Source organism: Cricetulus griseus, chromosome 2, assembly GCF_003668045.3.
Source record: "Cricetulus griseus strain 17A/GY chromosome 2, alternate assembly CriGri-PICRH-1.0, whole genome shotgun sequence".
Lineage (NCBI taxonomy): Eukaryota > Metazoa > Chordata > Mammalia > Rodentia > Cricetidae > Cricetulus > Cricetulus griseus.
In genome coordinates, this window is record NC_048595.1 from 28399725 (window position 1) to 28411364 (window position 11640).

The 11640-nt window shown below is 53.4% G+C and overlaps 1 protein-coding gene across 1 annotated transcript; it reads right to left on the minus strand.

The window, feature by feature from the left end:
- Positions 1–9061: 9061 nt before the first annotated feature.
- On the minus strand, positions 9062–10395 carry LOC113833862 (POU domain, class 3, transcription factor 1-like; the record flags this gene model as incomplete). Its single annotated transcript, XM_027399500.2, is given in 2 exon segments — positions 9062–10309; positions 10312–10395. Coding segments are annotated over 2 exon segments (1332 nt in total), but the record flags the coding sequence as incomplete, so codon positions are not given.
- Positions 10396–11640: the final 1245 nt, after the last annotated feature.

The following is an 11640-nucleotide window of genomic DNA, read 5'->3' on the forward strand; positions in this document are numbered from 1 at the left end:
TTCAAAAGAAAAAGGCAAGCCAGTACCGGCTTTGGTAAAGGCTATGTTGTCAAGCTCCATCTCCCCAGTGCCCTTTGAAACCCCTTGTATTTAGGTCAGCACTGATGTTCTTTGGGTAAGAAATGAGAGCAAGGGGACCTAGACTGATGCCAGAGGCTGTATGGACACCTTCTTCGAGGCCCTGTGGAAATAAGTGGAGTGTGGAGGGTTCCAGCACTTTGACACACACAATTTCATAGACACAACAACAGATTTCATTGTTTTTTTTCCAACATCATTTTTCTCATTGGCTCCCATATACCTACCCAATATGGCTGAGGGCCAGGAGGGGATAAGACCTAGCTACAAGTGTGTGGAGGTTGGAGGCACTGGTCTTCTTTGCCTCTGATCAGCTGGACTGACTGGATGAATGGATGGCAGACAGATGACTGGGTAGTTGAAGAGGTAGTTTAAGGGTAGGTGGCTGAATGGTTGCGTGGATAGGTGGGTGGCTTCATGAATGGATGAGCAGGTGAGTGTAGAATGGACTGATGGGTAAATGAATGAGGGAATACTTATTTCATACTTTGAGGTCCATCCTGACAAATGACCCAATTTGTGAGACCAGCACCTAAGTACCTGAGGCTGAGGTACCCCATTAAATGGCTTAGTGGTTAACCTCTGGCCAGGGTTGCAGTAAAACCAGTCAGGGAAACCTAAAGGAAACTTCAGTTGGACTTAATCTCGTGGCTTATGACCTTATCAGGTTTAGAGGCCCTTGCCCTGCACTAAATCTTTTGTGCTAAGGTCAAAAATGTGCCAGGGCCTGCTGGAGGTCCTGAACAGGGCGAAAAAGCTATAAAGGTTCAGAGGTCAGAAAAGGCAGGTGAATGGGGTCTGAGGGTTGAGGGGCTGAATGACTGACTAGTCTCTGTGATCAGGGCCATGGTCCAGGGACTCCTAAGCAAATCTTTGCCTGGTCTTCATGGCCCATCCTAATTCAACTGGGTGCTGTTTCTGCAGAGGCCAGTACAAAACCTTGGTACACAGTACTAGTACCTAACAGCAGACATGGTTGGGGAAGTAGGATTGACACAAAATGGAAGTAGGCATTAGGCTTAAAAGCTGAACCTAAGCCAGGGTGTTGGTGGCGCACGCCTTTAATCCCAGCACTCTGGAGGCAGAGGCAGGCAGATCTCTGTGAGTTCGAGGCCAGCCTGGTCTACAGAGTGAGTTCCAGGACAGGCTCCAAAGCTACACATGGAAACCCTGTCTCAGGAAAAAAAAAACTGCACCTATCAAATAATGAAAAAAAATTAATAATAAAAAAGCTGCACCTATCATTGATCTTCTGGGTTACCCTGAGAAAGGCCTTTAATATCCTCAGGCCTCACCTGTGGACTGGGAATAGAAATTTTAGACTTAAATTTCCTATAGTGGTTAGCCAGGCATTGGTGGTGCATGCCTTTAATCCCAGCACTCGGGAGGCAGAGGCAGGTTCTTGTAGAGGCAGGCTCTACAAGAGCTAGTTCCAGGACAGCCTCTAAAGCCACAGAGAAATCCTGTCTTGAAAAACCAAAAAAAAAAAAAAAAAAAAAAAAAGTTCCTATAGTGGTTTTATGAATGAAGAGAAATCATTCTAGGCGGGTAGTGGTGGTAGGGGAAGCACTTGACATTATTATATTTTTTCTGCAACAGCTCAGCAATAATATGCACTGTACATATAAAATTATTTTTTACAGCTAACATTTAATGTGCTTTCATGACATGCCAGGCTCTAAGTGTTCATGCTGTATATCGTCCCTCATCAAGTCCTCACTGCAGTTTTATGGGGCAGATGCTGTTGCTACTTGCATTTACAGAAGAGGAAACTGAGGTATGGGAGTTTAAGGAACTTTCCAGAAGACTCACAGGTCATAGGTAGATGCATCAGGATGAATGCCTGGGCAGATCCTACACGTGTGGCTCCATCCTACACGTGTGGCTGTTCAGGATATGGAGGCTTGGAGTGAGTGGACCACTCAGGAGGACTTCCTGATCATCTGAACTATCTTAGGCAAGTTATCCTCATGGATGCTTGATTCTCGATAGTGGTAGCCAATTAGCTCAAACACCCTTGTTTCTCAATTTCCACGCCCAAGTCCTGGAGCTTTCCATGCTTTGAATAGACACTCAAGCACTGACTATTATTTTTGCTGCTGGCCTTAGTATAAAAAGAACAGGGGCTCAGGAGCCAAATAAAATGGCTTCTGCCCTGATTGCTGGCATTTACTAGTCATGCTGTCTTGGTTAAGCTATGACTACTCTCTGGGCTCCAGTTTTCTCTTTTATAAAATGGGGCTATATTGTGTAAGACAGTATACATAAAGCACAAGGTGAGTGATGAGTATGTATTATTTATAAAAGTGCCCTTGGACAAAATGGGGTCCCCGGTCAGAGGTTATTCATTATCTAATGGTGTTCTTTCCAATACAGTAACCTCTAAGCTCAGGCCTCAGAATAAAACAACTTTGATTCATTCATCACTTATGTTAAATATTATGTGCATTATCCTACTTAATTCTCCAAACAACTCTACAATACAGAATGGCCATTGCCATCATACCAGGAAACTAAGGCATGGATATGTGAGTTGCTGGCTTAAGGTCACACAACTGATGAAAGACGGAGCTAGGAATGGTATTCAAGTCTGTTTCGTTTCACAGCCCCTGTGCTCACACTGTGTGTTCTGCCCCCTGAGTCACAGCAAGTTTCTTGGGACTTTGATGACATAGGAGAAGGCAGGTGATCCACAGAAGCAGAAGGGGGCATTGCCATAGACTAGATCAGGCTGTGAACCGCTTGGAGAGATTCGAGATTCTCCCAGCGTCCATCCGCATGGAGGAAGTCCCCCCCTCCTCCCCAGCTCAGCTTCTGCAAAAGCCCAAATGGCGACTCCAGGCCAAGGGAGCAGTGGCAGTGGCAGGGTCCAGGTTTGCTTTGGCTCAGGCTCCTGTTCAAAGCTGAATAACTGGGAGCCCTTCAAGAAGGATTTCTGAAAAGCCATCAGGAGTGAATCATTGACTTAGGGAGGCGATGAATCAACCAGGAGTTCATAAAACGGCAAATGAATCGGGTGTGAGAGCAACGGAGCCACCGCTATTCCCCAGAACCCTCCAGGGACAGAAAGCCGAGAGAAAAGAAATAAAAATAACACGGGGCCTTATGCCTGCTACAAACCCAAGGCAAGCCCTCTTTCCATGTGGGAAGACAGAGTGGAGGAGAGGGACAGGACCCACTGGTGGGTGAAGTGGGGCAGAGGGTGCTCCCAGGGCACTTTGGGATCCCTGGGTCCAGGCTGTGGGTGTAATTAGCAAACGCCTTTTTCCCTTCTTTTCAGGAGCCCTCACAAGAAAGAACACTGATTTTGACGAACACCCAAAATAATGTGAGATCAGGCACCATGCATTATGCATGAGGTCTGATTTAACATGAACATTATTTCTTGTGTACGAGACCATATGCCTCCGTGCTGTCTCTATAGCCTAATAATACCCAGACCCACCCTGGTCAGGCTCTGCAGGGAGATGTGTCCACTGCTCTGTGTGGTTGGAGATGGGGTGGGCAAGCAAAAGGTTGTAGCACTGTGCTCCTGGTCCTTGGGTCATTTGAGGAGAGTCCATTAAGATCTCTGGAGGGAGGTTGGAAGCAGGGGGTGGGTCATATTCTTGTATTGTAGAGTGGGTATTATTTTGTGAAATTCTAGTGTGTGTGTGTGTGTGTGTGTGTGTGTGTGTGTGTGTGTGTATGACATCAGGAGCCTGGTGACTATGTGAAACTGGATTTATCACAGGGCCACGTGGAGGCCTGTGCATAGCTAGGTTTTACTGTTCAATGGTGGAATGGGTAGAGCTAATTGCTGTGTGTGTTTGTATATATACACGCATATGTATGTGTGGGGGTGTGTGTTTAAAAAATAAAGATCACACATACATACAAACACGCAGCCTAACTTTAATTATCTGAAAGGAGCAGAAAGAGATCTGGGAGGAGCTGGGGCAATGACGGGCAGGGACATATCTGGAAAGTGGTTTGTGGGGTAAGTGCCTAGAAATCTCCGAAGGAGAGGGCCTGGCTCAATGTGACAGCAGACAGTGGTGTGTGTTTAATCAAATAGTACATGGGCCAGGTACCTGGACTCTCAAGAGTTCAGTGCCAACCACCAGCACCAGAAAGGTGGGTCTGGGTGGTGGAAGGGTAGTGTGGGTAAGGCCGTGTGTGTGTGTGTGTGTGTGTGTGTGTGTGTGTGTGTGTGTGTGTAAGCTTCTGATAGGAGTGATGGGGATGTGTGTGAGTAGGAGACATGGAAGAGGCACTATGTGGTTGGTAGTGGGTTTCTCAGTGTGGCTGCGTGAGTGGGCAGTTGGTGGATGGAAAGGGAAGGGCCACAAACAGGCGTATTTTTGTCTGTGTGTGAAGCAGGATTGCTTCCTTTGGGGCCTGCAGTCAGCTCTGCTCTAGCTGGCAAAGCCTGTGGAGTAATCATCTTGAAGTTGACTTGGGAGGAGAACATGTTCAACAATTAGGTGTTTCTGGTGAGTGGTGTCATGTCCCAGCTCAGGGACCAATAGAGGGCAGTCCTCCCACATGGAGTCTTGAGCCGCACTAGGGAAGCCCGGGCAGACCTAGCAAACACTAACTCCAGGAGAGGACAAAATTGAAGTGTCTCTAAGCTGTCTCTGGCAGTAGACTCTAATCTGAGACCCTGGGAAGATCCTGGCTATATTTATGAGAGTAGCTAGGCCAGATAACCTCTCACTCTACCCTCTGCCTAGGGGAGCTCCTTTCTGGAGTGCAAGCCTTGTTATGGAAAGTTCAGGAAGGAAGAGGACTGACTGGTCCTGGGTGGGTCACATTGACTCATTTTCACCTATGCAGTCCCTGAGCCTGACTAGGAACTTCCAAATGGCTTCAAGTGGGCAGCTGTGGTTAAGACTCAGGTAGACCATTCTAGGGACAAGGGATGACTGCTTGGGACTTAATGCCAAGCAACACAGAAGCCTGTATAACTTGGGGCAGGAGGTGAGGAAGAATATCTGTGCTCGGTTATCAGGACAGGGTACCTTCTGGGTTTGCCTTGACCACAGGTGACCCCCCTTTTCAGTGTTAACAGCCCCTTACCCCTGAAAATGCTCTAGATCAGATTCTCAGTATAATATGGATTTCCCCCCTACCATGTGGCTCTGGTATCAGCCATGGATTTTCACATATGCAACAGAATACACAAACATCAGCAGGTAGGTGTTCTCATGAGACCAGTTCTAGCGATCTGTGGCTGCATGATTACAAGAAATAATTTTTGCTTGAGTGTAAAAGGTGAGAGATGGCCTCAGAAATTCCAAGTTTGCCATGGAAAGCTGGGCTTCTTTGGAGGTTATCATTAGGGACACGAGCTTCTCTGACAAATGAAAAATCTGGAGAACTCTGGAGCAAGCAGGTGGACCTGCATACAGGAAATACAGAAGCCTACAACTGATGTGCCTTTCTTAAACTATTTTGCCAAGGGATCAGGACTCTGGGTTCCTACGTTGTCTGGAGCAGGAGTCTGGAGGAAGAAGCCCTAGGGCCTTCAGCTATGAAGGGGTTATCACTGGGTAGCTATCCCAGGCTGGTGTCTCATTAAGCAAAATCCTTGCACTGCAAGATTTCCCCCACCCACTTCCCCACCTTTCCCTCTTTTTGTTTCAATCCTCAGCTGCCACTGACTCTCAGGAGGGAGGCTGCATTGTTTTGCTATTTTTGAGTTGACTTGCTGAAATAATAAGCCCACCCTCTTGTACAAGATTAAGCAGACAATTAGGAAATCAATCAATCAATTGGTGTCAGCTGCAGGCAAGAGGCCAGTGAAAGGCCCCAGTCTTCCCTGAGGCCTTTCCAATCTCAAAATCGGCAGAGACTCTGGGCTGGGAAGCCAAGTTTCCTTTGCTTCCATTTTGGGACCCCCAAGGCAGGGACGAATCTAGGGGTGGGGAACTAGGGAGTAGGGAAGCATATGCAATGGCTTCAGAGTTTTGTATTTAATAAAGCATGAGATGAGAAGTTGAGGTAGGGTGGCCAGTGACTCCCGACTCTGCCATTGCCCGCTGGCCCACAAGTCTGTCTCTTCCTTGAGAAGCACAAGGAGGCTCAGCAGGGACAGGAAAACAGCAGGGACTCCAGTGCCCATCATAGGGCTATTCATGAACTAAAAAAATTTAAAAAAAGTAGCAGAGTGAGCTGAGCTTTTGAAAAATTCAGGAACCTTTGTGCTTGGAGAGATAAGACCCCCTTGGGCTTGAGGGGCAGAACCCAGAAAAGTCACTAGGAACCATCAGTCATCCTAAGGTCTCAGCCCAGCCAGGGAACACCTGACTCTGGGTATCACCCAGCCTACTAGCTAGAGCCAAGGGCCCTCCAAGGCCCAGATTTGAGCAGCTCCAAATACCTCTTCACTAGGGATACAACTTTCTCCCCAGGCAAGCCACTGTGCCTTCAAGCTGTGCTCCACCAAGAGTAAGAGGGACCTTGTATGATTTCTCCTGAGAAGGGGTAAGAACCATGGTTTACGGCAGAAACGGGAAGAGTTTTAAATGAAAAAAAAAAAAATCTTCCTGACTGGGATGCCAGCCGTCTTGGGTTTTGAGCTGAATGGAGAGCCAGTACAGGGGCTCTCTGAGTGGGTGCTGCTACTGAAGAATTGAGATGAGAACATCTCAGAATGCTTTCCCTTCAGGTCCTGATGCATAGCCCTGCAGTCTCCCTTTCACCAGCACACTTATCTCTCCCCTCCGTGCTGTTCTTCGGTGTCTGCCCTAGGAGATGTGTCAAGCCTTTCCCACAGCATGGTTTACTGGCTGGGACTGGTGGTTTGTTTGCAAAGCAGAACTAGTTCTGCCCAAGAAAACAGGCAGGACTCCTTCCCAAGCCGACTTAGCTCTGCAGGACCTCAGGCTGAACCCTCCAGATGTCCAAAGTATCTAGGTGGGTTTGGGTACCATTTGTTTGGATGGAGAACCAGTTGGGATAGGATGGAAGAGCTTGACCAGGTTCCCAGCTGCCTCATGATGATGAAACTTGGCTTGGACCCTGTACATGGAATGCAAGGTGAGATCAATGTTAGGGGTTGGAGTGTCAGGCAAGGGAAACAGATTCAAGGCTGGTAATCCAGGAAGAGACGAGCAGCTTCTTTGACTGACCCCAAGTTCCATGTGGTCTCAATGGTTTCCTGTCCTAGGCCTTGATCTGGTCTCAGAAGTCAATGGGAAGGGATGTGATTCATTTTCTCTAGACTGGTGTACTTGGGCCAGGTGCCCAACTGTTGACCAAGCAACAGGCAGTCACTCCTGGTACTGACCCAGAAGAAGGCTGGTGGTTCCTTTCCTCTCTGAGTCCAGAACTTCAGGAGAGAGGACCTGGTAGGGGAATCTCACCCCTTCCCGGAAAAACAAACCCTAGCAGTAAAGAGCACAGGACACAGCCCTGGGGTACATGTTTATGTGAGTAATAAAATATTTACTATAACATAAATATAAAGGGAACTTCCCAGTCTACATTATTTTTTTTGCAATAAAGATACAAAGAGAATGCACCAAACATTGTTCCAAAAATAATAAAAATAAAATAAAATTTAAGCTTAAACCTTAACAAACAGATGAAGAAATGGTGAAGGGGGAAGCTCCAAACACATCCAGAAAATAAATAGAGATGGGTCAGAAATCAGGAAACCATATTAAAATATCTTTTTCGGTTTAGTAGGGCGTACAAAACCCTTTAGGACGGGGAGGGACAACAACCCAGAAAACCAAAAAAATAAAAACCAAGCACAAAATGTTTCTCCCCCCTTGCCAGTGTGTACATATCTCACATATTTACATGGTTCCCACCTCACCCCAAATTTGGAAAATTTCTCTCCAGAGTTCCCCCAGCATCCCGAGGGGCTGGAAAGAGAGCAGGGGTAAACGGTAGGGAATCAGGCAGAAGGTTCTTGGGGGAATGGTGTATTTCTACAGCTGGTTAAAAAATAGTTCCAACTTTTCCAAGTTTCGTTCGTTAAGGCCAGGAGGGGCAAGGCCCGGCAGGGAAGCGGCAGCCCGCAGTGCGTGCTCGCTCTTGCGGGCGGAGATGCCCCTTCCCACTCGGGTGTGCGTGGGAGCGCAGACCCTCTCTGCTAGGCCAGGAACCGAGACGAGGGCTCGGGTAAAACGAAACGAAAATGAACACTCAAAATTTTTTTTGTTAGTTTTTTTTTTTGTTTTTGTTTTTTTTTGTTTTGCGTTCTTGGAGGAAGGAGGAGAGGGTAAGAGAAAGGGAAAATAAATTAGGCTAGATTAAAGCTTTGGCTATTTCCTGCTTTTATACACAGATGCGGCTCTCGCGGCCTCCCCTCCGGGGCCCCGATAAATACAGTATACAGCGATTTAAATTAAGGGCGCGGGCGGAGTTAGAAGGACCCCAGGAACCGAGAGGCTCCACGAATAAATAAAAACCGTAAAAAACCAAGCCCGGAGAAAGGCTGAGGGGGTGGGGCGCATCCTGGTGCGAGAGAAGAGGCGCGTAGAGAATAAAGTGACAGCCCCCCCCCCCCCCGTGACCTGCAGGCTACAGGGAGTCCGCGTCCGGGAGAGCTGCTGGGGACTCTCCTCTCTCTTCGTCCTTTCTCCCGGGAATCCCTAACCCCGCACCGCGTTACCTTTCGCTGTGGGGAGGCCGCTGCCGGGATCCGGCCCCGAACAGCCCGGGGGCAGGGGCGGGGGTCGTCGAGGGTATGGGGACAGGGAGCAGGCAGTGGGCAGAGGGCGCCCAGAGTGAGTTGGCGCATTCCGGATCTTCGCTGCTCTCTCCCGGGACTCGGGGCGACACAGCCTCTTGGCCGCTCTTCGCCGCTCGCCGGAGAGGGGTTCGGTCCGGAGTGTTTGGTTTTGTTTAAAAGTTTCTGGGATTTCTTTTTTCCTTTTTGTAAAATCCAAAGCAACCGAATAAACAACAACAAAAAAGAGTCCAGGCCGCGCGGGCTGACTGCGCGCCAGAGGCATCGCTGCGCCGGTGGGAAACCCAGCCCGCAGGGTCACTGCACCGAGCCGGGCAGTGTGTGGTGGTGGTGGTGGTGCAGCGCGGCCGGCGGGGGTGGCGGGGGCGCCGAGGGTGGCGATGCGCCACCCCCACCAGGCCCCAGCTCCCCAGGCGCGTAAACGTCGTCCATGGGCGGGTGGCCCGCGCCGGCCGCGGGGGTCATGCGCTTCTCCTTCTGCCGCCGGTTGCAGAACCAGACACGCACCACCTCCTTCTCCAGCTGCAGGCTGTCGGCCAGGCCGGTGATCTCGTGCGCAGAGGGCTTGGGACACTTGAGAAAGTGGCTCTCGAGCGCTCCTTTGACCCCCACCTCAATGGACGTGCGCTTCTTGCGCTTGCGGCCCTGCGCCGCGATCTTGTCCAGGTTGGTGGGGCTGCCGCTGGACGAGTCGGTCTCCTCCAGCCACTTGTTGAGCAGTGGCTTGAGCTTGCACATGTTCTTGAAGCTCAGCTGCAGGGCCTCGAAGCGGCAGATGGTGGTCTGCGAGAACACGTTACCGTAGAGAGTGCCCAGCGCCAGCCCCACGTCGGCCTGGGTGAAGCCCAGCTTGATGCGCCGTTGCTTGAACTGCTTGGCGAACTGCTCCAGGTCGTCGGAGCTGGGAGCATCCTCGTCCGAGTGCTCGCCCACCGACGAGCCGCCACCGCCCGCGCCTGGGTGCAGGTGCGCCGCTGCCGCGTGCAGGCCGCCCGCGTGTGCATGTCCGTGTGCGTGTCCGTGTGCGCCCAGGTGCGGCGGTGGCGACGGCTCCAGCTGTGCCTCGTGGCCGTCCTCGTGCAGCGCGTGGTGCAGGCCGGGTCCCGCGCCGCCACCGCCCGCCGCCAGCATCCCGGCCAGGCCGCCGCCGCCGCCACCCGGGTAGGCCGCCTGTGCGTACAGCCCGAGCGGCTGGGGTTGGTGGCCCCCACCGGCCCCGGGCGACGGCGACATGGCGGGGCCCAGGTGGTGCGCTGTGCCGCTCTGTGCCCATGCCGCGCCCGCGTGGGCCGCCCCTTGGTGCACCAAGCGGGCGTGGAAACCGCCGCCGCCGCCGCCGTCGTCGGCTCGGCCGGTGCCGCCACCGCCCGCCTTTCCGTGTTCCAGGTGCGGGCCGCCGGCCCAGTCGCCGCCGCCGCCTCCTCCCGTGGGTAGCCACTGGGGGTGCGCTAGGCCCACGGGGTGGCCCGCGCCCGCGCCCAGCCACTCGTGGTGCATCAGCTTCTGCACTTCGCGGTACGCGGCCCCCGCGTGCAGCCGCTCGGCGCCGCCGCCGCTGCCGCCGCCGCTGCGGCATCGGGATGCATGAGCGGCGGTGCCGCCGGCTCCGCGCCGGGCCGCGGCAGTACTGCGCGGCCATGCCGCCCGCGCCCTGCGCCGCGCCGCGCCGCCGCCGCCGCCTCGCTCCGTCTGCGGGCCCGCCGCCGCGCTCCGCCGGCTTAAAGCCGGGACCCGCTGGGCGCTTTGAGCCCCACCCCCGCCGCCCATTGGCTGCCCGCGGAGCCGCCTCCCGCCCCCCGGCCCGGCCTCCGCCCCGCCCCGCCCGCCGCCGGGGCCTGCAGCCCGGAGCTCGCCATTGGGCCTTGCTCCCGGGGTCCCGCGCGCCGGCCGTGCTGATTGGCCGCTGGGGCTTCATTCATGACCCCCCCAACACCATCCGCGTACACATTCACGCCCCGGGGGCGCGGCCGCCACGTGGGGAGTGGCGTGGGGGTGGCACTGGGACCGCACCCCCTCTGGTCCCCGCTGCGTGGGCCCCGCTTTCCCTGCAGCGCCGGAGACTCGGAGCTCGGTCGGTCCCACGTTCCACACAAGCTGAATTTCCGCCCGCATCCCAATGGGGCGGGGGGGATTGCGGGCTCCGGGAGGCGCTCGGGCTCCGAGCAGAGACTCAGCCCGCCGCTCCAACCCCGCGCTGCACCGCTGCCTGCGGGCCAGGATCCCGCGAGTGTGGGCTGCAGCGAGAGCGAGGCGGCGTGGCTTCCCGACTCGGTACCGCGCGGCTGCTCACCTCCGCGGCCTCGCCTCCTGCGGCTTCCAGGTTGCACCGAGCGCTCCTCTTCGCGCCGCTCCCATGGTCTCTGTTTTCCCCCTTCTCTCTCTAGACTCAACGTCACAACTACCCGGACCTCTGCAGTCCTGAAAGTGCAGCAGGCACGGACAGAGTCGCATCGACTCGGGCTTCATGCCTTTCGCCGGCTCTCCTTCCTTCTCCTGGGCATCGAAGCCAGGTGAGTACCTCGTGGGCGGTGCTGCACCAGGACAGCGGGCGGCAGAGGCTCTACACACAGATGCTGGCTCCTGTAAACAGGAATGAGAGGGGTTCTGGAATGAGAGGACCTCGAGGTGGAGACTGGTTCCGGAGAAAGCGCCACCAGTGGGTGGGGGATGGATACTGGGCCCTGTCCTGCACTGCTGTAGCCTTTTCGTCATGTTCTTCCCAGCGTGAACCGGTTGTGGGTCATTGGCGCTGGTTATGATGGGGTCATACAGGCGGGAAACTGGGTGGACTGACTCAGGGAAGGACAGTTCAGAAATCCAGTGTGTAGGCTGGCAGCTGTCCAGCCTTCCGTGAAGCCAACTAGGACTTGGTAGGG